Raw genomic sequence first — 21378 nt, forward strand, 5'->3', positions numbered from 1 at the left:
TCTAGTGGAGTAAGGGATTTAATTACAATTACGTGTGGCCAATAGAGGATAATAGAGCCTGGTGTGGATTCATAAAATTGCTGGTAAATATGTTATTCTAGATATATAGATATTGATTATATAGGCATTAATTTGTCAAAATATGCTAAAAAGAAAAAAGAAATAGAAGTCGCTCAACAAAAGAAATAGAAAAGATAAAGGGAAAAATGATTATATGAGGTTTTATTTTAGTGGCCATGTACAGGTCCATTGAATCAGGAGGCAGCACAAATCCACGCACCGCCGCGTAACCCTAGTCTTTACCCTTCCTCTTCAGCGCCGAGCAGATTCTCCTCCTTCGCGGCGCTCAGGCTCGGGCCCTCGGCGACGGAGGGGCAGTACCAGGCTCGGCGGCGACGTCAGCGGCTCCCCCTCCCGCCTCTCGCCAGTCGCCTCGCGCCCTCGCCTCCGTCCTCCGCGCACCGGCCGGCGATCCTGCGTACGCACCTTCCTCTCCCTTCCCGCCTCTGCTGTACCGTGGGAGCCCGGCCAGCTGCCCAGGGTGGCCGGGCCTTGGCTCCGCCGGTGGTTATGTGCCCAACACAAATTTCGAAGAGTCAGTAATTTTTGTGATAGGAAAGTGCTAGTTGTGGGGTTGATTGGTCTAGGATGTTTTTGTCGTTGCAAATGTGCAACTGATTTCTGGATGGCATGATCACTCTTGGTGGTTTGGTGTTTCTGTTTGCAGGCAGGAGACACTTTCTATTGTATGAGAGGATCAATGTCCAATTATTATGATGACTACGATGACATTGATGAGATGGAGGATGAATATGATTTGGATGATCCTGCTGATGACATGGTAGATGAGCAGCGAGGGATTAGGGATTCTGATGCGGAGGATAATGATTATGGACAACCAGTGCGTTTTATTTTCTTTTTGTCATCTATAGCATGTGCAATCGAGTCTTCACAATGGTTTTGAGATGCACAATTCTTATTGGACGAGTAGAACATTATCAACTGATGACTACAAGCTTGTATCATTTTGAATGCTGATTTAGCATATCTCTTACATACCCCACATTGCTACTTGCAACGATAGCACAATATGCAGCAAATCAATGAGATATTTATTTGCCGCATGATGCACCAATGTTGCCCCACATGCTACTTGTATGCTTTTCTCATGTGCAAATCTTATTGGCTAGGTAGCATGTAGTTCTGCTGATGTAGAGCATATCGACTGGGATGCTGATTTAGTGTTTCATTTATGTAGTTGGCATGCCATAGCTTAGTGAGATATTTATTTGCTGCATGATGCACCAATGTTGCCCCACATGCTACTTGTATGCTTTTCTCATGTGCAAATCTTATTGGCTAGGTAGCATGTAGTTCTGCTGATGTAGAGCATATCGACTTGGATGCTGATTTAGTGTTTCATTTATGTAATTGGCATGCCATAGCTTAGTGAGAGTGCATGACTAGACACTGAATCAATGAGACCCCCCCCCCCCCGCCTCCCTATTGTGCATGCCCGTGTTTATGCCCTTGGTAAATTGCTATCATTTTGGGTTTGTCTGCGGAAGCATAGTAGTAATATAAGATGATGGTCGTGTCCATGATTCATTCTATGAATCTATAATATTTATTTTATATCTTTACAGACACGATTTTGTATGAGTTTGTTTTCTTTCTATTGTACCACCCCTCTGGTTTCCCATGCAAAGAAATTTTGAGATTCAACTCGCTGTTTGACTTGGAAGCTATGATACAATCCATTCCACTAAAATCAATGTTATATTGTTTATTATGCACTTCATTGCATTCACAACCCTGGCATGGTGTACCATTTGTGTTAGAACTCGAACATTGGTCAAGTTTCTTATACAGCCACTTATATTGCTCTAAGTGATTGCCTTTTTCTCTCTCTTTAGAATGATAAGATCCCAGATACTTCATCAGTGGACGCAAGAAAAGGAAGGGACATTCAAGGAATACCCTGGGAGCAGATAAACATAACCCGTAAAAAATACAGACAGTCCAGATTAGAACAGTACAAAAATTATGAGAATGTACCTAACTCTGGAGAAGAAGCTATGAAGGTTTGCCTCTTGCTCTATTTGGAAGTTTGGCTTGTAAAATTTTCTATTCGCATGTGGTTGACACTTGTCTTGGAATAGGATTGCAAACCAACAGAGAAAGGTGGAATGTACTATGAGTTCAGACGAAATACTAGATCGGTTAAATCAACTATTCTACATTTTCAGGTGGAGTTAACTCCCTTTTGTGTTTTCTTAATCCTTTGATAGAATATGACACAGGGTAATTATGAGTTTGGGTATTTTGTTGATAGAGCGCACCAATTTTCTGGACATTTCCTCACAGGAGCATGCTATAAATTTGATAAACCGATTTCATACTTATAAAGTCACTTTGTCTCTTGGAGTTGTTTTTTTTGGGTAATATATCTGCTGAGCAATTTCTCCATGAATATTGACATATGGCAAGAAGTTACAAGATTATCTCAATTGTGACTTAGCTGCTGTTCTATTTCACTCAACTCGCTGTTTGTGATGCAAACTAACTACTGTTTCCAAGAGGAAACTGCATAGAGCCATAGATAGACATTGAAACACGACACATTTGTGTTGGTTTCTTGGATGTATACTGAGTTACCCAAAAAATACTCAAGCTTTGCATGCAAGCCATGCATAGTGACAGAAGCACAAGGTGCACCTGTTAAATGTGTGAAGGGTTGTGCTACCTTCAGTACTCGTTCAACTCCATCTATTTGGAGATGTTATACTGAGGTGGTTCAATATATTCAGGGACTAGGGATGTCTGCATGGTCCAATTACACATTTCTTCTTATGTTCGCTTTTCAAAAGTAAACTAAGATTTCCCTGCATGTTAACTTCCTATTACAATGGTCTTGAACTTTTGATCAATGTTGCCCTCTCTTTTATATGGTTTTGGTGTAATATGAAAGAGAGTCCGATTTGTGCCTGCAGCTTCGAAATTTGGTATGGGCTACGTCCAAGCATGACATCTACCTAGTATCGCATTACTCAATTCGTCACTGGTCAGCATTGAGTGGTGTGGATACTGAACTTATCAACGTCCAAGGACATGTGGCACCAAGGGAGGTATGATAACATTTTCTTTTCTGTTGCGTGTTGTCTTCCCATCCTCTCTTGTTATTCAACGTATACTGATGATGGGCATTGTTGTACAGAAGCATGCAGGAAGTTTATTAGAGGGTTTTTCTCAGACTCAAGTTAGTACCTTGGCAGTCAAGGACAATTTACTGGTAGCTGGTGGGTTTCAAGGAGAGCTAATCTGTAAAGTAAGTTAACAACTATGGATCAAGTTTGTTTGAATCCAAACAGCAGCTTTGCTGTGGACTGGGGTCACATTATCTCTGTTAACCAGTGTGTGTGTATATATATATATATATATATATATATATTCTTCTTACCACTGAAATCTTCTTCTGTAGAAACTTGGACATATAATGCACGCATTAGGCTAATGATGCCACTGGGTATCCAGTCCCTGTACCCAAACCATATCCCATCCGGAAATCCACCGGTGACAGCTTATGTTGCAGTTTTCCATCCGCCATCCCTCCTCTAGCTTACGTCGTTTGCTTTGCTGCCCTGGAAGTCTGGCGCCGTGGTTGTCGCTGGCTGTGGCCTGTGCCAGTTCGGGATGGGGACTGGCACTGGTGGTAGATGCAGGCGATGACAACCACAGCCACAGGCCATGGTCGCCGGCCTGGGACTTCGCGCCACTGGGAGAGTTAATCACTGGACATGGATAATTAGTCCACGCAGAGATTGGTGTAGCAGCAAAGGAAGATGTGGGCAGAAACGGGCATACCCATAGTCCATACCCATTGGGCATATCCACGGGGATGGGTAAAATTAGGCAATGGATACTTGTAGATTCTGGAATAAACGATCTGCCCAGCGGCATCGCTTACATTAGGCAGCATAATAGCTAGTTTTGATCCATATAAATTGACTATCCAACCATGTTTTACTAACAATCTGATGGATGTTATGCATGTGTTTACATGGTTAATCTTTCTCTGTGTTCTCCATACTGATCTTCTGTTCAATTGATTATCTTCTGTTGATGCAAATGCAGCACCTTGATCGGGAAGGTATTAGTTTTTGCTGTCGAACAACTTATGATGATAATGCTATTACAAATGCGGTTGATATATTTAATACCTCTAGGTAACTTCCTATCTGTTTTACTAAGGGCCTGTTTGGTAGAGCTCCATCTGATTCTGATTCTCCATGGAAGTTGGTTCTCTGAGAGAAGTGATTCTGTGGCTGAAAGAGATTCTCTTTGATTTTTTATCATAAACTCTCAAAATCACGATGGAGAATCACTTCACAGAATCAGGAGAAGCTACTTTTTTCAGCTCTCAGCCTCTTAGTTTATTTCAGAGAATCACTTCAGACTTCACAGAATCAGCAGAGAATCACTTTTCTCTGAAGAACTGTTTGGCAGAGCTGCTGGATTCAGCGGAGAATCAGCTATGGGAGCTCTGTCAAACAGGGCCTAAAGATGCTATCTCACCAAATGCATATATTCATTTTAATTCTGTTTTTGCACCCACAGTGGCGCCGTACACTTCATCGCATCAAATAACGACTCTGGTGTGAGATACTATGACATGGAGAGATTCCAGCTGTTCAAGCATTTTCAGTTTGAATGGCCAGTGAACGTAGGTTCCTTTGGTTTCTTAGCTATTTCTGTTACCTTTATGTTCTATATATATTTGGATCTTCTTGTTGGTGCTGTCATTACAAGATACATCTTTCTACACATGCTGTCAGCAAATAAAATTTACAGAATACAGACTTCATTGCTATTTCATATGCCCCATAGTTGTGCTTGTATTATCAGCTTGTTCTACTTTCTTGGGCATGTTTTTGACCTATTGGTTATTGCTGTTGGTGAATCTACCAATACCGAGATATAAACCTATAGTTGGTTTGTAGAACAAATCCAAAATGCCTTTACATTTCTGTTGCCGCAGTTGATGACATAGTAGGCTCCTATCTTCTGGATATACAGTATTAATAAAAGAAAAGTGACATGCACTGCTGGCGCCCTTCAATATACCTGGCCATTCTGGACATGGGATCCGTAGCTTCCCTCTTCATTGTCACCTTTTCTAACATAATGTGGAGGCTAAATGGGTCCAACATCTGTATGAATTTCACAAATAAGTTCTTTTTGTTCCAAAGTAAAGTTCAAATAAATGTTGTGGATGTTGTGGAAATTTATCAAGACATATTTCATGAAAATTTAATGAGACTGATTTGATGTTGTGGATGTTGGTGCATTTTTTCTAGAAAACTTGGTCAAAGTTAAAGAAGCTTTGGCTTAGAACAAAGATAAAGTGACCTTATAATTTGGAATGGAGGGAGTAGGTCAAGTTTAGTGCAATTCTTTATTATTTTTGTTGCTGTATCTGTGTTTACTTGTAGTTTGTCGATGCAGCATACTTCGTTGAGTCCTGACAGAAAGGTAGTTGTTATTGTGGGGGATGATCCTGATGGTCTACTTATTGATGCCAACTCTGGAAAGGTACCATCACTAATCAATATGGTTTACTAATCTCAGGTTACCAGACTCTGTAAAAGTGCTGTAATGATGTGAATTAGGTCAGTTGACCATTTGATTTTGCTTCTGGATGCAGACGCTTCATTCCATAAAAGGACATCGGGACTATTCATTTGCATCGGCTTGGAGCCCTGATGGGCGAACATTTGCTACTGGCAACCAAGACAAGACATGCCGAATCTGGGACGTGAGGAATCTATCAAAATCCGTCCATGTGTTGAGGGGTAACCTTGGAGCCATCCGGTCGATCCGCTTCACCTCGGATGGCCAGTTCATGTCCATGGCCGAACCTGCTGACTTTGTGCACATCTACGACGTGAAGAGTGACTACAACAAAAGGCAGGAGCTGGACTTCTTTGGCGAGATATCCGGCACGTCATTCAGCCCAGACACTGATACACTTTTCGTTGGTGTGTGGGATAGGATGTATGGCAGCCTGCTTCAGTTTGGCCGCCTGTACAACTACTCTTATCTTGACTCCTTGTTTTGATGTGGAACCAAACGGGTGTTGGGTCTGGTGTACCGCATTGCTCTTAATGTTGTCAGCATAAATTAGGTGGTCATCCTTAAACCGACAAAGATAATTGAATTAATAAATGTTGTACTGTGCCCGATGTGTATATATAAAAAGAAATGTATACAGATGCCTATTGAGAGACCAAGTTGAGATGTGACTTGGTCTACTCTATGTGTGATGAATGATCGACGTGGTTGTTTGCAGGGCAGTGCTTGTGTGTGCTTGAAGAGTATGTTTGAGCTTGTGTGCATGGGGTTGAATGCGTGTAGTTCCTTGTAGAGCACATGCAATGTATGTTTTTGTCACGGGACTAACAAGTGGTGATAGGAATGTGTGTCGAAGGAAAATGTCTTTTGGCTCATGATATGTGACGTCGCAGCCGGTTGGGTTGTGAAGGGTAGGCTATGCTCGCATTGATGGACCGATCTTTATTTCCATGAATCTTTCATTATCTCTCTTCATATTCTCTCTCTTTTTTTAATATATAGTATCAAATTAACATATTTAATGTGTATGAAATTTTCATAAAACCTCCGGTAAGACTGGCGTTAGTATCACAAAAGAGGGTGACTCCACATGTTGGACACGGAAAACTAGTTATATACAGTATTGATCTGGGGTCGAGTACGTAGATTGAAGCGTCGACGCCGTGGATTTCAAAGCGATCTCTTCTCCAGGGCTAGTACGTTTAATTTCGTTGTAAATCAACTGTCAACGCAGCCTTCCCCAGAACAAAGTAGGGTTTTTACCTTGCACAGGCCATCGGCACCGCCCGCGATACGACGACAGATCACTCCGATCCTGCGAGGAAGGATGATGATGGGCTGTGATAGAAAACGGATCCAGAAAGAGCTGAGAACCCCGTGGGTCGACCCGCTGGACTTCTGTCTTCTGCCGGCCCTGATGGCAGCCCCTACGCCGGAGGGACGTTCCCCGTCGACATGGACTTCATCGGCAGTTATCCCTTGGAGCCCCCAAATTAAAGATCACCTTCAAAACCAAGGTAGGAGGAGTACGCACGTCTCCATCCCGGCCTCTCTGTTTCTCGTCTCAATGGATTTTCGATGACGATCTCTTATACATTGTGCCATCCGCCCGCAGGTGTACCACCCGAACATCAGCTCAGAAGGGGAGCTGATGCTGGACATCTTCCACTTCAAAAACTGGAGCATGGCGATATAATGACCGTGGACAAGCTCCTCCTCTACTACGTTGTCTCCGTGCTCTACGACCCCGTCCTCGATCGACTGCGACCCCATCAACGAGGACGTCGCTGATATATACGCGGACGACCTCGAGGTGTACGAGGGGACGGCCAGGGCGTGGACCTGGGAGTACTCCTCGACGCCCATCGTCTCCCACTGCTGCCCCGGCCCTACCCGCCGGTCAAGAAAGACACGAGCAGGAGCAGTGTCGTCGCAGGAGAAGGCCGCCGAGGTACCACAACGCTGAGCACGCTGCTATGTGTTCTGCATACGATCGAAAGGAGGCTCCTCGCTCGTGCCCGAGCCCCGTGAGATACTGGAGCGACGCGACGAAGCATCCGTCGCCGCCTGCCCATGAAACGAGGATAGTGGTGCCCCGTGAGACGTGCAAAAGTGTGTGGTGGCGTTTCTTCGGGGACGATGCACCGTCGCCTTACTACCTTTAGGCGGCGCTACCTTACTCCCTTTGTGTAACTATAGTGGCCGCGCATGTTTCTAATTAGAAAAGCTCAAATTTCTTGTATATCTTGATTGATCTACATAATTATATTGTTGGTTAATTAAGTTTAAAAATAATCATTTTGAAGTAATCATTTTGAAATAATTATACTGTTTTTAAAACAAATTTTGTTTTCTCTCAAAACACAATGACGAGAAATTTGCCGGACATACATATTAACATAGAAGAAGTGATTATAGCTAGCAAAAATATACAATAAAAAAAGGAAAAAAAAACATCCATACCTAGGAAGAAAGAACAAGACGGTATAGTGACCTCGGTGTAGGCTGGTAGGGAGGATCTGCAATGATACTTCTAGTGGCGGAGCCTAACATAAAAGCAGCGGGGGGGGGGGGGGGGGGGGGCGCAATTTATACCGATGATGCGTGATTAAGTCAGCGACTTGAGGGCACTCACAATGCAGACTCTATCATAGAGTCTAAAGTTATTTATTACCTCGAACAATGTGGACTTGGAGTCTAAATAAGACTTGGAGTCTTAGTTTTTCTACCTCTTTCTTCAATAAATATGGTGCCACATCAGCAAAATACCATAAATAATATGTAATTAATTGTCTTGGACTCTGTGATAGAGTCTTGCATTGTGAGTGCCATGACAGATAGCTAGCTCCACGGCGGCATGCTTATGTTTGGAATTGGAACCGACGTTTCTAGGATGTCTCTACTTGCTGGCTCCACGGCATTATATGTCCAAGTTTCTGACCTGACAGATAGCTAGCTCCACGGCGCCAGCTCGTTAAATTGATGATGTGTCTGTAGTGCTGTTAGCTTATATATTAGCATCTTGCACCGTATGGTCAAGTTTTATGTACAAGTTCAGTCATGGTCTATTCTTTATGCTCCTAAGTCTTTAAGGCCTAGATATATAAGTCATCCTATTCTTCTTAATTATTTGGCAGTAGCCAGCAGTCAGACAATCGTCCATAAGTGATGCAACCGCCAATTTGATAAATTGACACAAGGTTTTTCAATCAAACCCCCACGTGGAGGAGAGTGGTCACACAACAAAGCCTCCAACGAGTTAAATGGTGCCAATGATGCCATCACTGTTAGCCTCAGAGCAAGTATTATAGTGGGCTGTAAGCTGGCTAGATGCTGAGGTGGAGGAGAGAAGAGAGGAGAGAGAGGAGAAGCGGGCTGCAAGCTTACAGCCAGCCTGGGCACAGGAACCAAGAAACTTTGTGAGAGAAACAAGTGGGCCATGTATTAATAGTGAATAGCTAACTATTGTATGGGTGGGCTGAGTGAAGGCTGCAAGGAACATTACAGCCAGCAAGTGGGCTGTATTATTAAACTTGCTCTCAGAAAGAAGCAGGACCTGCGCCCAAAACCACATATCACTCAAAAAGACAAAAACACATACACACACGCACCCTTCATGTCGATGAGAGCCACCATTGCTGCAATGAGCAGGTCATCTCATAACGTGACAAGCCGCTGATGTCGCTATTGTTAGCATGCATGGCCCTCCCCACACCTTGGCCCCCATACGATCATGCTGTCCCAGAGAGGGGGCAGTTTAGGTAAAGGATAGCTCTTCACTATCCTAGACCACTATTGTTATAGCTGTTTCAAAAATTGTATTTTGTGAGAAACTAGTGGCCTACTATGTGCAAATGTTGTAATTAAGTACTCCCCTTATTATCTTGTCATTACGGTGATTGCATTTTTTCAATTTTATATACTTCAAAATAGTGAGGATTATATAATGCCAAGGAAACTTTTGGTAGTAGGAAACACCAACAATGATTTTGCATCTCAATATTTGCGACAATACGCATCCAGATGGAAACTTTTAGAAACTTATAGATATATGTTTTGAGGAGTTTTTTTTAATGATTGTACCTAATGTGTGGTTTGTACCAAATATTTTTCCAAGAAATTAAGAAAGAGCACAATGTTGTGCGATTGCCTCACGCTAGATGTTGGTATTTGGGTTATTGCCTCACACTACAAGAGTACAAGTTTATTCAAAAAAAAAAACTACAAGAGTACAAGTTGTCGATAAATGGAGTCTCCTCGGTTAGTCACGGGTTCACGGCATCTCACCACGCACGCAGTGCTCTAGCTAGACCACGGCCCACGCAGTGTGTAAGAAGTTCCTCCATCTATATATGCCGCCCCCTCCCCCCACCTTCAAGCCATTTCGAGTTATATATAACCAAGCCACAAGTGCACGTTTCAGGTTCTGATCTCTGTTCGTTTAATTTGGTGTCTTCGTGGGATCAGTCTCTAGCTAGTAGCTATATACTCCCCCCGATCGTCGCATCACGCCGCCGCCGCCCACCGGCCATGGCTCCCGGTGTCGGCGGTGCTCTCCGTCTCCGGGGAACGACGACGACCACGGGCGCGCGGCCAGACATGTCCCGTCTCTGGACGACGCGGCTCCAGAAGGAGCTCGAGGGGCTCTGGGCGGACCCGCCCGAGTGGTGCGTCCCCGGCGCCGACGCCACGGACCTCTTCCACTGGCAGGTCATCGTCGTCGGCCCCCGAGGAAGCCCCTACGACGGCGGAGTCTTCGCCGTCCGCTTCAAGTTCCCTCGCCACTACCCCTTGAAGCCTCCCAAGGTCACCTTCGCAACCAAGGTACGTATGCACGCACCACACGCGCACTGCTCCGATCCTATCTCCGGCCGGCTCGCTAGCTCCTTGCAGTTCTTGGTTCACGCATGCATGTCCCTTGCGAGTTTGTGCGGTTTCAGGTGTACCACCCGAACATCGATCCGAGGACTGGACGGGTTTGCCTGGACTTCCTGACTGACAGTAAGCACTGGTGGACGCCGGCATGGACGGTGGACAAGATTCTCCTGGCCCTAGTCTCGCTTTTGCACGAGCCTGTCATGGATGGCCGCGCCATATCAACCCCGACGCCGCGAACCTCTACAGGCGGAAGAGACTCAGGTACGTGGAGATCGCGAGGGCCAAGACCCTGGAGCACGCCACGGCGTCATCGTCGTCGTCGTCGGCGGCGGCAGCGGCAGCTTCAGAGAAGGAGCGTCGTCCGCAGTCCCGGGGCGTTTCCCTGTGCCGTCGGCTCATGACAAGGGTGGCGTTTCTTCATACTTCTGGTGTTCTGGATAGGGGGCCTGCATGAGAAAACCAAAGATTCTGTGATGGCTGTGTGGCTGGACATGTACGCGATCGATGGGGGGTTTTCATCTTCAATTAGGCCATTGTTCATGCTTACCACTTTATTACCAGCTTATCATTCGTAGTTGATCGAGTTAGTGCCTAGCTAGCTATAGTTGATCCGTGGACGAGGTTTGTAACACGTTCGTTCTTTGGGGTTTGGATGCATGGTGCTTATTAATCTTGCAAATGGTCGCGTAGTTACTCGGTGTTCCGAATCAGATCCCACTTTACTTATTCGAGCAGGTGTGATGATTTCGTGAGGAAGATTTGTTTGTTGTGACTCGTGAGTCGTGATGATGGACTGTCACGCATTGCTTGTGAGAAGAAAACCCTTTGAGGTGACTTAATTAGCTATTTCCACTCGATCGAGGTGACGATGCAGTTATCTTCGAGGTGACTTAGCTATTTCCAGCTTTCAAATAAAGTTCCAAAAACAAGCTTTGGGAGGTGTGCTTAAACGTACGTGAGTGTTACAGGTCAACCTTGTGTGTAAGTCTTCTACTATTTTACCACTCTCTAATTTAGGGGAAAGGAGTTGAGGGAGCACTGAGCACATCGGTTGCTTACAGCTAGAAGGGCAAATTGCAAGCGGTGAGTTCGTGACAAGGACTCCTACAACCTAACTTACGAAAAAGTCGACGCGAACGGTAAAGGTAAATGCAAAATGTCGTCAGAGTGCATACTTCGGATTATTATTAGTGATGTTACATGTTTTGGTCGTATCAACTATCGCTCGTTTCATTTTTGTTTTATCTACATGTTGTCTTGTCAAATTTGCTAAAATTTACTAAAAAAATCTGCTGTTTTGTGGCTGTTAGTCTGGTCCGGTTAGTTCGATCACGAGTTTCATGGCCGTGATTGAATCAAACTAACTGAGACTGAACTTGCTTAGTCCATTTAAAACTAACTGATTGGTCTCTGCTTTTATATGGCCGAACTTTCAAATAACCGAAGAAATCATCAATTTCAGTTCGGGTAGACCAAACACCCAACCCTAGCAGGAGAGGTATCAAAAGAACGTTGGAGCCAAGGTGCACTGCGAGCAGTGCTAGCGTGACCTGGTTGGTTCTTTGGTTGCAAACAATTAGGAAGAGGAATTGGCACCTTTGAGACCCTAATCAAGGTCTAGAAGAGGTGATCTTTCGAAAGACGCTTCAACCATGCACAATCCTTACTCTGTGACTATGTTATAGCATGTCTATATGCTTCGATGCTAATATTGTCCTAGTCAAAAAAAAATATTACACAGAAGCTTTAGGGTTTATGGTCTAGGGTCCAACAATGAACTTGTGGTACCATCTAGGAGACTAGAGTTGATGGAATTGTTCATTAGATTACTGATCCTTTTGGGCAGATTATGTAGAAGTACATTACATGCCTGCATTAGAGATAAGATGAGACAGGATTACAAACGATCATACACCACCGTATCTTGAGATAGGCCTGGCATCCTGCAGGCTGAGCACGTGATAAGTGAATGAATTCTTGTGTAGATTCAAGCCAGCGCGTTACACTAAGCAGTGGAGATAGGGATCAATCTTCAGTTCTGAAGATTTTTTTTTTTTTGACAAATGTTCTGAAGATTAGATATCTGATTCACATAGCTGTCATAACTCATGATGTGCTTGAACAAATTTTATGGAACAGAAAGAATCATGCTAATAACTATGTAACGAGAATCGACAGCATCATGCTAAGCAAGCACAGCACACCATTCTCAAGAACCAAAAAAATACCAATGAATCTTGTGAACTAAACATACAACGCCCCACCTAAACTACGACGAATAGCCTTCGTCCTCGACACCCTTCATGACGACGGAGCACAGCACCTGCTTCGAGATGTGGGTCTCCAGATCCCTCGACACCTCGGCGAGCCTCAGGTCGAAGTTGCTCCTGTACCTCTGCGGCTTAGGTGACGATGACCCTGAGAATCGCCTCCTGGGGCTCGAGATCCTCGCTGTGGGCGACACCGACAGCCAGCTCTTGGTGAAGACCGGTACGATCTCTTTCCCAGTTGTGATGTGTTTTCTCTCTGGGTTCAGAGGGCCTCGCTTTGTCTCCACCGGCAGTGGTTTCATCGGTGATGTTGGCAGCTTCTGTCTGATTCGTTCGCGTGCACGCTCAGCAGCTGCCATCGCCTTCTCCTTGCTCATCTTGATCAATGTCCATGGGTTGATCTGGATGTCATCCTTCCTTCCTGAAGCATCCATTTGGTCGCTCTCGATCCTGATCGACAGCTTCCGAGCACTCTGTGTCATGTTTGAAGTGAGCTTTGTTATGATTAACTGGTGATGAGTATACAGCAGCAGCAGCAGCAGCAATAGTAGTGGGTGCTGCAACTAATAGCTGCTTGCTTCGGTCCAAAAAAAAAAAACTCTTACTTCATTTTCTTCATCTTTTCTGCAAAAGACCCTTGAAAAGAAAGATGGCTTCTCTGGTGAGTCAAAGTCGATACTCTCGTCAGAGTCCGAATCTTCGAATGGGTCAAATGCTGCTCCTGCTTCTCTCATCGCAAGAATGTAGTCGTAGGTCCTCATGCCCTGTAGCAATTGAGAAAGTAATTACCGACCATTTTATTTCTTAGAAGAAAATTGCTCTATTTCATAAGCAAAAGATACTTAACACTAAACATGAATCACAATGCTGAACTATTATTCAGGTGGATATGATCATATGAGCCAATTGCTGAAAGTTATACCAGTAATGTATACCCCACCTTTCTAATTAGCACCATGTGGAAAAAGAAGAGCTGGCCCAGCGCTGCAGTGCTGTACAATGTGAAGATGACAAAAGCCATCTGTGGCAAAAATTGCAGATAAAATTTGAGTCAAGAACTAAGTAAATACAGAAGTCATGTTTAATTCCATGTTTTTGCCGCATGTACTTACTGATAGTGCTGCATGAGCTCCTTTTGGGAGCCTCATGTGCAGCCTGTGCTCCATTTCCATTTTCACCCCTTTGCTGTCGACAAAGCAGCGGATGAAGATCGCAATTGCTGTTCCTCCCTCAATGACAAGCTGGTAAAGTTGTGTGTCATCATAAGCTACTTAGTACTAGTCTGAAGAGATGAGAAATTAAAATGATGGCAAAAACGTTAGCGCCCACCATCAGCAGGACAAAGAACATAAGCAGAATAAATGTTGCATAGTTCCTTCTTCCAATGCAATTGTTTAGCCACTGTACAAAACAAAGCATAAAAGATTAATTCACTTGGCATTTGGAGGCCTGTGTTTAAGAAAATATAACAAGCAGGGAGTTGGTGATTACCCTGCAGTGGTGATCAAATCCATCAACGCATCGCTCACAGGTCTTGCAGTGCTTGCTACGCAGCTTCACCTGTAGAATAATTTTAATCCTGTTTAGATTGTTGGGTAATTGTTCCAAATTCTCCCAAAAAAATAAAGACAAACATTCCATGGGTTCAGTTCATTTTTGGCATGGTAACAGAAGTACAAGCATTCAGAATTGCCATGTTAATATCATTTCAATCATAGTAACCAAATTCCAAACAATGTCGACATTCAATTCATTTGACATATTCGAAGTTGGAAACTAATGCATCCACATCGAATGTTTCTCCACTGAAACGAGCAGGACCATTGCATCAGGATGAGCGCAGGGGAAGAATGAAACAAATACCTCGCAGTCGCAGATAGGGCAGAAGGAGATGTCGTGCCCGTCGGCAGTGGCGCATGGAGAGACAATGTCATCGAGGCTGGTGAAGGCGAAGGGGAGCATGGGATCGAGCTGAACGCTGGTGTTCCACTGCTCCAGGTAGCTCCGCCGCACCCAGCGGTTGGTGACGCGCGCCTCAACGCGCCGAAGCGTCCGCACGACGTAGCGCCACAGGATGTAGCCATACCGCAGCCGTGGCAGCTTCGCCGTGGCCCCGCCGCCCCGCGCGAGCTGCCGCCGCCTCTTGGTCTTCTTCGCGTCAGTCCGGTCGGACGGGTCCACCGCCGTGCAGCGCACGTAGAGCACCGCCGCCGCCGCGGCCTGTTTGGAGCGGAACAGATCATCGATTCAGCATCCGAAAGACGACCAGACCGGCGCGAAAATTCCGTCAATGCTGAGATAGATGTGCGAACCGAAAAGGAGAAGGTGCCGAGGAGGATATTGCCGGCGAGGGTGTTGCCGATGTAGGGCCCCAGGACGACGTAGAACGCGGCGACGAGGAGCGCGAACACCGCCGCGGCCACCAGCTGCGCACACGCGACGAGAAAGACAGAGGCGACATGAGCTGATCTGAGGAGTGAGGACAGCATATTCCAAGGAGAGAGGAACTATCCGGATGGGATTGGCACGCGAACCTGAAGAGGGTGTAGGGGGAGCTGCCATCCGTGGCGGCGGCGCCAGGGCTGCCGCGCCATCGCCGCCGTCACGATGTCTCTGTCGCCGCAGCGGGCCATCTTTGGCGGTGAGATCTGTGGGGTGGACGCGACGCGAGTGAGGTGCTCTGCGCTCCGCTCCGGTCGAGTAAAGTCAAGCGGCGTGCCTGTGGGTCGTGTGACTGGCATGTGGGGTAGAGTAGCCGCCAGCAGCAACGGTCGGCTCTGCTCTGCTTTCGTCCAAGTGTCCAACGTCTTTCCTTTTTGTTCCGCCCTGGCTCGTGCGGGTTCCATGATTTTTTGAAATTCGAATCGGGAAGTGGGGGCGAGGGCGAGTGATCGCATCTGGACCGTCGGATGGGCCATCGGCCTAGGTAGCAAAGTGGATATTTCGGCAAGAACCAAGATGGGCCATCGGCCTAGGTAGCAAAGCAGATCTTTGGGCAAATAATAGAGAGAGGAAATATTTTACTTCCCTCAACTTCCGTGGAAATTTGATTTGCCCCCCTAATCGGAAAAAACCAGTTTTTTTCTTGTCCAGATTTTTAAAAGCATTCCACGAGGTAAATGAGACTGTATAGATACTTGGTTTTTTTAGGTTATGTAAAATAGACGAGTTGTTTGTGTGCTACGTGAGAAAGCGTATGTAACAGGACAAACATATGTTGTTTGTGATAAGTGTGTCAAGCTTTTACTTTAGCATTCTCTAATTTAGGGGTGGAAAGTTCCAAAATAAACTTGGAGATGCCAAAATATTCACATGAGTCAACCTTGTGTGCTAAGTCTATCAAGCTTCTAGTTTCTCTAATTAGGGAAATATAATTGAGGAAGCACAAAGCATATTGGTCTCTTATTAGAGTAGAGTTGAAGGATAAAATGTGGTATTTGCTTGAGTCTTGACATGGACTCATACAACATAACTTGTGGAAGGGTTGATGTAAACACATGGTGTCATTTGTGTTGGGTACTATACTTTTCCTTCCACATCAAGTTGAGCCATCGGGTCTTTTTTATCAACTTGTACAATGGTTATCCTTCTTTCTTCCTCTTGTTCCGATATCTTTCTTCCAACAACAATGGCTCCCAAAGCAAGCTTGAGTGCCTCCATGCCTTCTTCCTCGTCTTACTTGACAACTCTCGCCAGTCGCCACCGAAGCTACCTCTTGAGTTTACTTTACCCTAACTCTACTTGTTGATCATCCTCCATGACTCCAACGAGTATGCTCTCAACTTTGCCATCTTATTGTCCCCAACTACCAACCTATAGATGTGATCTTTTTCAACCTTTTCTCCTCTAAAGATGCAAATCTCTCATCTCCATTTCCTAGCTAATTTCTAGTTGTAAACCTAGAATCCTCTAATCTGCTAACATTAACTCATTAGAAACCCTTAATTTTGCAAAAGATTGATGCAAAAGAGTTTAATTTCTATAGGATTAGGTGGAGGTTGAGGGCCCTTTAGAACGCAGGAATTTTCTAATGATTTGCACGGCATTTTTACATGAAAAACACAGAAAAACAAAAAAAATCAGGCTTGAAGCTTTGAGTGAATAAAAAAAGGCATGTATTTTTTGCGAATAAAGAGAGAGATTTATGAGCTAGACACCAAAGTTAATACAAATCGGCTATTAGATGGTGCTGAGCACATGGACCCCACCATGACGCAAAATGTATTTGCGCCAAGCTAAATTAGCTACAACATTTGCAACTTAATTACATTCTCTCTTTACCTGAAAAACCTTAAACTCTCCTACAAGACAAGACAAGCTTCTAATTTTCTCTATCACCATGCCTTCTTATGATTTGTCCACCATATGGTTACATATCCTTGTTGCCATCCAAGCTCAATCCAACTCTAGGATGACTTTTGAGAATCTCCAATGGATTACCCGACACAGTCCCTCGATGCTCGCGTGAGAGCTTCTATACCCGGGGCGCTGTCAGAGTGTTCAAAGAAATGCCACGTTGTGAACATCACCTTTCCATTGTCGTCCCTCGCCACACCTACTTCACATGCCTCCCCGGACTGTTCCACGAAGGAACCATCAATGTTTATCTTTACCTAGCCCAGTGAAGGGGGCTTCCATGTTTGGTTAGCTTGCTCAGTGACCGCTCTTGTTGCATGGTTTTCTACTCATTGTTAGTGACTTTCCCCCCTTAGATCGTCAATATTAATATTCTTGCAGTGCATGATGTTGTCATGGTAACTCAGAAGAAAGCCAACTGATTCTTCTACTGATGGATAACTCGAGTTGTGCGTGATGTTATTGTGCATAGACCATGCTCTCCACAACAGCAAAAGAATGGACACTCAGTACTCCTCTGGGCAGTTCTATAGCAAAAACAACAGTTAATCATCCTTGGTGAACCGAAACTGTTTTTCATTCGGCAAACTCCAGTGTTGCCTTATTGCCAAATGAAGAGCACATGCCTAGGGCATTATGTGACAGCATGAAAACTTGATTCACAAACAATGCTGCTTAATTCACAAGATGGTGACAACTACAACCGTCTCTTGTATTTGTTTTCCTTCGTTGGCAAAATATTCCTACTAACTTTCCATGCGAAGATCTTCACTTGTGGGGAGACCTGGCATTGCCAAACGTTTCCCTAAATTTTCATGTCCCCGTTTAGACTAGAGTTGTATGACATGCTTGTCTCCTGGGTTTGCTCCCTCAAAGCAATATTGTAGGCGCTCTGAACCGAGAAAAAAAGACATGTGTCTAGTAGAGCCAAATATCTATAGTATTTTTTTTCTCAAAACATAAAAAATAGCTCGCTAGAGGAATAGCTAGTAGTAGCAGCCACCGGGGAGTGGCTGCACATTCCATCGCCCGCGGCAACGAGTTTACCTTATTTAAATTCTAAAAAAAGGTACCGCGTAAAAAGCCATGGGTTGCCGGACGACTACACACCGGGAGTCATCATCAGAACTCTGCCCATCGTTGGATATATAGAAATCGGCAGCCAAAAATGTTTTGTTCAGTTCTAAGAAATTTTAGTTTTGGATACTGTAGTACATTTGTTTTAATTCAGTAAATATTGTTTAATTATGGACTAACTAAGTTTAAAAGATTTATCTCATAATTTATAGACAAACTGTGTAATTAATTTATGTTTTCATCTATATTTAATAGTCATGTATGTACCACAAGAATTGATATGATGAGAAATTTCGAAAAGTTTTTTATTTTTAGGATGAACTAAATAAGCTCCCGGTACGCAAAGCCGTAGCTAGGCTGCTCCGTCCAATACGAAAACGAAACCGACAGTTCCAACTGCAAGGACAAGGACCGCCGTACGTACAAGGCCACAACAGAATCCGGCGAACGCACGGCGCCGCCTCCGCGTGAGAGAAGCGGATCGACCAATCAATCGATGGATCAATCAGTCCATCATGGCCTCTCTCGCAGGCCGCGGCACACCTGGTTGTACCGGCTTCAATGCGACTCCTTTCGGCACAGCTACGGCGATTCCCCTCCGGCCGCCGGTGGGGGCCCGGCGCATGGCGAAAGGAACTGGCCGTGTCGTACGCGGGCGTTTGTGATGAGGGACCAGCGGACGTTGACGGCGTACCGAACTTGTTCTGATCATCATCCATCGGCCATCGCTCCCCCGGAATATCATCAACTCGTCATGAGCCGGCGCGGTGCGATGCGGCACGGGCGCGCCAGCTCGTCACGACTCAGGACTCACGATCACGAGTATATCCTACGGAACGCGACGACGACGCGGCTGGCGTACACGTACATCTGCACCTGCATGACACAGGCCGTCAGAGGCCCCCAGGCATCGCAGGCCGAGTGGCCGAGGAGCGAGTGGCGCGCGCGCCGGGCCGGGCCTCGCCGAATCCGCACTGCAACCCGCCGCGTGCGGGATCCATGGGCACCCTCTACCCCTGCCGTCCTACCTATACGGTGCGACGGTCTCGGCAGTCGGAAGTCTCGGCAGCACCAGAACAGTGCACCGGGAGTCCGGGACTGATGTGTGACGTGCACGTGGTGGTAGTCTGTTACTGTACAAGCTAACCGCCGATCGAGCAGTCGGCTCATCGGTCAGCATTCATACGGTTAAGAGGCGTCTGCATGCTCTGCTCCTGCCGCGGCGGCCTTGGTTCGTGTGGTTCACCCGTCCACGTCGAAGAAGCGTCTCAAACTCTCAAGGTGTACTCCCTCCGTACCCAAAATACTTGACGTCCTGAGCTCCTATCGAAATTTCACAGAACCTGACGTTGTAAAGCTTGTAGCTGCACGCGGTACGGCTTTACCCCTGACGCTCGCGTCTGTTCAGCTGGCCGCTCGGCCTCGATGCAAACGCTCCTGGTGCTCACGTCCCTTCAGCTGGCCAAAGCATTAATCGGCCTCGATGCAAACGTGAAGATGGCCAACCCGCACAACGCCATGCAAACACGAGCGCTTTTTTCAAAAAAAGGTTATGGCTGCGAGAGCTCGAACCGTGGGCGTCCAAGCCTCTGAAGCGGTGACCTTGCCAACCCAACTACGAAGTATAGTTGTTCAGATTGCAAACGCACTTCTATTTAATAGGGGCAAGGATGGAAAGATAACTCCTAATTAATCACTTTTTGGTTACCACAGTCTTGTCCTAGTATTTTAGGTATGGAGGGAGTATACGATACGCCGATAAGTGTCTGTCCCCATGCACGTACTGTAGCCTGCAGGCTCCATGGTCCTATCAGATGGGTGGACCCGAAGAGATCAGCAAACAGGTACACACGAAGTCACGAACAGTACGATGGTCTCGCTCAGGTCAGTGCACTTTTGCATCGAAATGTTGAGGTGTCAAAAAACTATACAACGTGTCATCACTCTCCCACTTATTAGATTCAGGCCTTGTTTAGATACACCTAAAAACCTAAAACTTTACAAGATTCTCTGTCACATCGAATCTTGCGGCACATACATGAAGTATTAAATATAGATAAAAAGAATAACTAATTGCACAGTTTACTTGTAAATCACGAGATGAATCTTTTAAGCCTAGTTACTCCATAATTAGATAATGTTTGTCAAATAAAAACGAAAATGCTACAGTGTCAAAATCCCAAAACTTTTTGTATCTAAACAAGGCCTCATTTTGAAAAGTATGCAAACACATATTTCAAAGCAGTTTTGTATTGAGATGTGTGCACATTTCTTAAAGCGAATCAAATAAGTTGGAGGGTGAGGACATATGCTCTTAAGAGCAAAATAAACTTTACCGACTAGCAGTGGCATGTATTGTATCTGTTTCTACTCTTACCATGCCCGGCAGGCAAAAAGTTGCTCAAAGTGTGTAGCGGATATATGTGCAAGAAGCTTCAAAAGCAACTGAACATCATGCTTCCAACGTAAAAGAATGTCACGTTCGAAATATCTTTTCAGTTCATAACGGAAAAAGGCAGCACCAAAGCCTAATGCGGTCTCGCGCTTTCCTGTGCTGCAATTATGGACGACCGCAACATTCGAACAACTAAAGTTCCCCTCTTTATTCTCCTGCTGCTGTCCAGCTTTGCTAACCACCTGTTCGGCCCATGCCCGATCATTCATCGTGCAAAAGCTAGGCACATAACACAGATTTTAACAATAATAATACTCCGAGGCCATTTGCATTTCGTGAATATAGTAATAAATTAAGGTGGAAGCTAAAGCTTACTCGTGTGATTTGACTGTTTTCCTCGCTCGAATTTTCTACCCAATCCAAGAACCTCATATGACCTTCTTCTCCAAACCAAGCAGCTCAGGGAAGACAGGTCGGTCGGATGGTGAGACGATGGCAGGACGGTTTAGAAGTCCTAACAACGGTGGAGGTGGCCGAGCCAGATCGATGGTAGGGCGATTTAGGAGTCCTAACGGCGATGAAGGTGGCTGAGCTAGGTCGAACGAGGAAGCTCCATAGCCAGAGCTCTTCATGGAAGGAGACCGGCGCGGCCGCAGCAGGGTGGTGGGCAGCGGCAGGGGCAATGAAGAAGATGAAACATGATTTGTCGGGAGGAGAAAAAAAAATCAAGTGACGTGTCACTTGGGTGACATATAGTCATATAGACAGATC

At 45.3% G+C, this 21378-nt stretch overlaps 3 protein-coding genes across 4 annotated transcripts; 2 read left to right on the forward strand and 1 right to left on the reverse strand.

Annotated features, from left to right (window-relative positions):
• LOC8077722 (uncharacterized WD repeat-containing protein C2A9.03) lies at positions 172-6353 on the forward strand. Of its 2 annotated transcripts, XM_002452593.2 has the most exons (10): positions 177-478; positions 728-901; positions 1917-2084; positions 2163-2249; positions 2994-3128; positions 3218-3328; positions 4135-4226; positions 4618-4723; positions 5506-5592; positions 5705-6353. In XM_002452593.2, the coding sequence occupies exons 2-10, from the start codon at positions 749-751 to the stop codon at positions 6116-6118; spliced, it is 1353 nt and encodes a 450-aa protein (XP_002452638.1). In that variant the 5' UTR covers positions 177-478; positions 728-748; the 3' UTR covers positions 6119-6353. The 2 variants fall into 2 exon arrangements, with proteins under 2 accessions (XP_021315423.1, XP_002452638.1); XM_021459748.1 differs by lacking the exons at positions 4135-4226; positions 4618-4723 and having other exon boundaries at positions 172-478.
• LOC8077723 (ubiquitin-conjugating enzyme E2 29) lies at positions 10014-11179 on the forward strand. The gene is made up of 2 exons (XM_021460381.1): positions 10014-10455; positions 10572-11179. Exons 1-2 carry the CDS (start codon positions 10162-10164, stop codon positions 10908-10910), a joined length of 633 nt encoding a protein of 210 aa, XP_021316056.1. The 5' UTR covers positions 10014-10161; the 3' UTR covers positions 10911-11179.
• Positions 12555-15499, reverse strand: LOC8077724 (protein S-acyltransferase 18). The gene is made up of 9 exons (XM_021458771.1): positions 15314-15499; positions 15092-15205; positions 14643-14999; positions 14271-14339; positions 14109-14180; positions 13892-14020; positions 13720-13800; positions 13385-13543; positions 12555-13252 (listed from the first exon to the last, which is right to left on the reverse strand). Exons 1-9 carry the CDS (start codon positions 15410-15412, stop codon positions 12779-12781), a joined length of 1554 nt encoding a protein of 517 aa, XP_021314446.1. The 5' UTR covers positions 15413-15499; the 3' UTR covers positions 12555-12778.

Source organism: Sorghum bicolor, chromosome 4 (genome assembly GCF_000003195.3).
Source record: "Sorghum bicolor cultivar BTx623 chromosome 4, Sorghum_bicolor_NCBIv3, whole genome shotgun sequence".
In the NCBI taxonomy this organism is placed as follows: Eukaryota; Viridiplantae; Streptophyta; class Magnoliopsida; order Poales; family Poaceae; genus Sorghum; species Sorghum bicolor.

Bases quoted from the DNA above. Each gene is read 5' to 3' on its own strand.
- LOC8077723 (XM_021460381.1), top strand. From the start codon at position 10,162: ATGGCTCCCGGTGTCGGCGGTGCTCTCCGTCTCCGGGGAACGACGACG. The intron at 10,456-10,571 runs GTACGTATGCAC...GTGCGGTTTCAG, and splicing joins AGGTCACCTTCGCAACCAAG to GTGTACCACCCGAACATCGA.
- LOC8077722 (XM_002452593.2), top strand. From the start codon at position 749: ATGAGAGGATCAATGTCCAATTATTATGATGACTACGATGACATTGAT. The intron at 902-1,916 runs GTGCGTTTTATT...CTCTCTCTTTAG, and splicing joins ATAATGATTATGGACAACCA to AATGATAAGATCCCAGATAC. The intron at 2,085-2,162 runs GTTTGCCTCTTG...GTCTTGGAATAG, and splicing joins CTGGAGAAGAAGCTATGAAG to GATTGCAAACCAACAGAGAA.
- LOC8077724 (XM_021458771.1), bottom strand. From the start codon at position 15,412: ATGGCCCGCTGCGGCGACAGAGACATCGTGACGGCGGCGATGGCGCGG. The intron at 13,544-13,719 runs GTGGGGTATACA...CAATTGCTACAG, and splicing joins ACATGGTGCTAATTAGAAAG to GGCATGAGGACCTACGACTA. The intron at 13,253-13,384 runs GTAAGAGTTTTT...AACATGACACAG, and splicing joins GAAAAGATGAAGAAAATGAA to AGTGCTCGGAAGCTGTCGAT.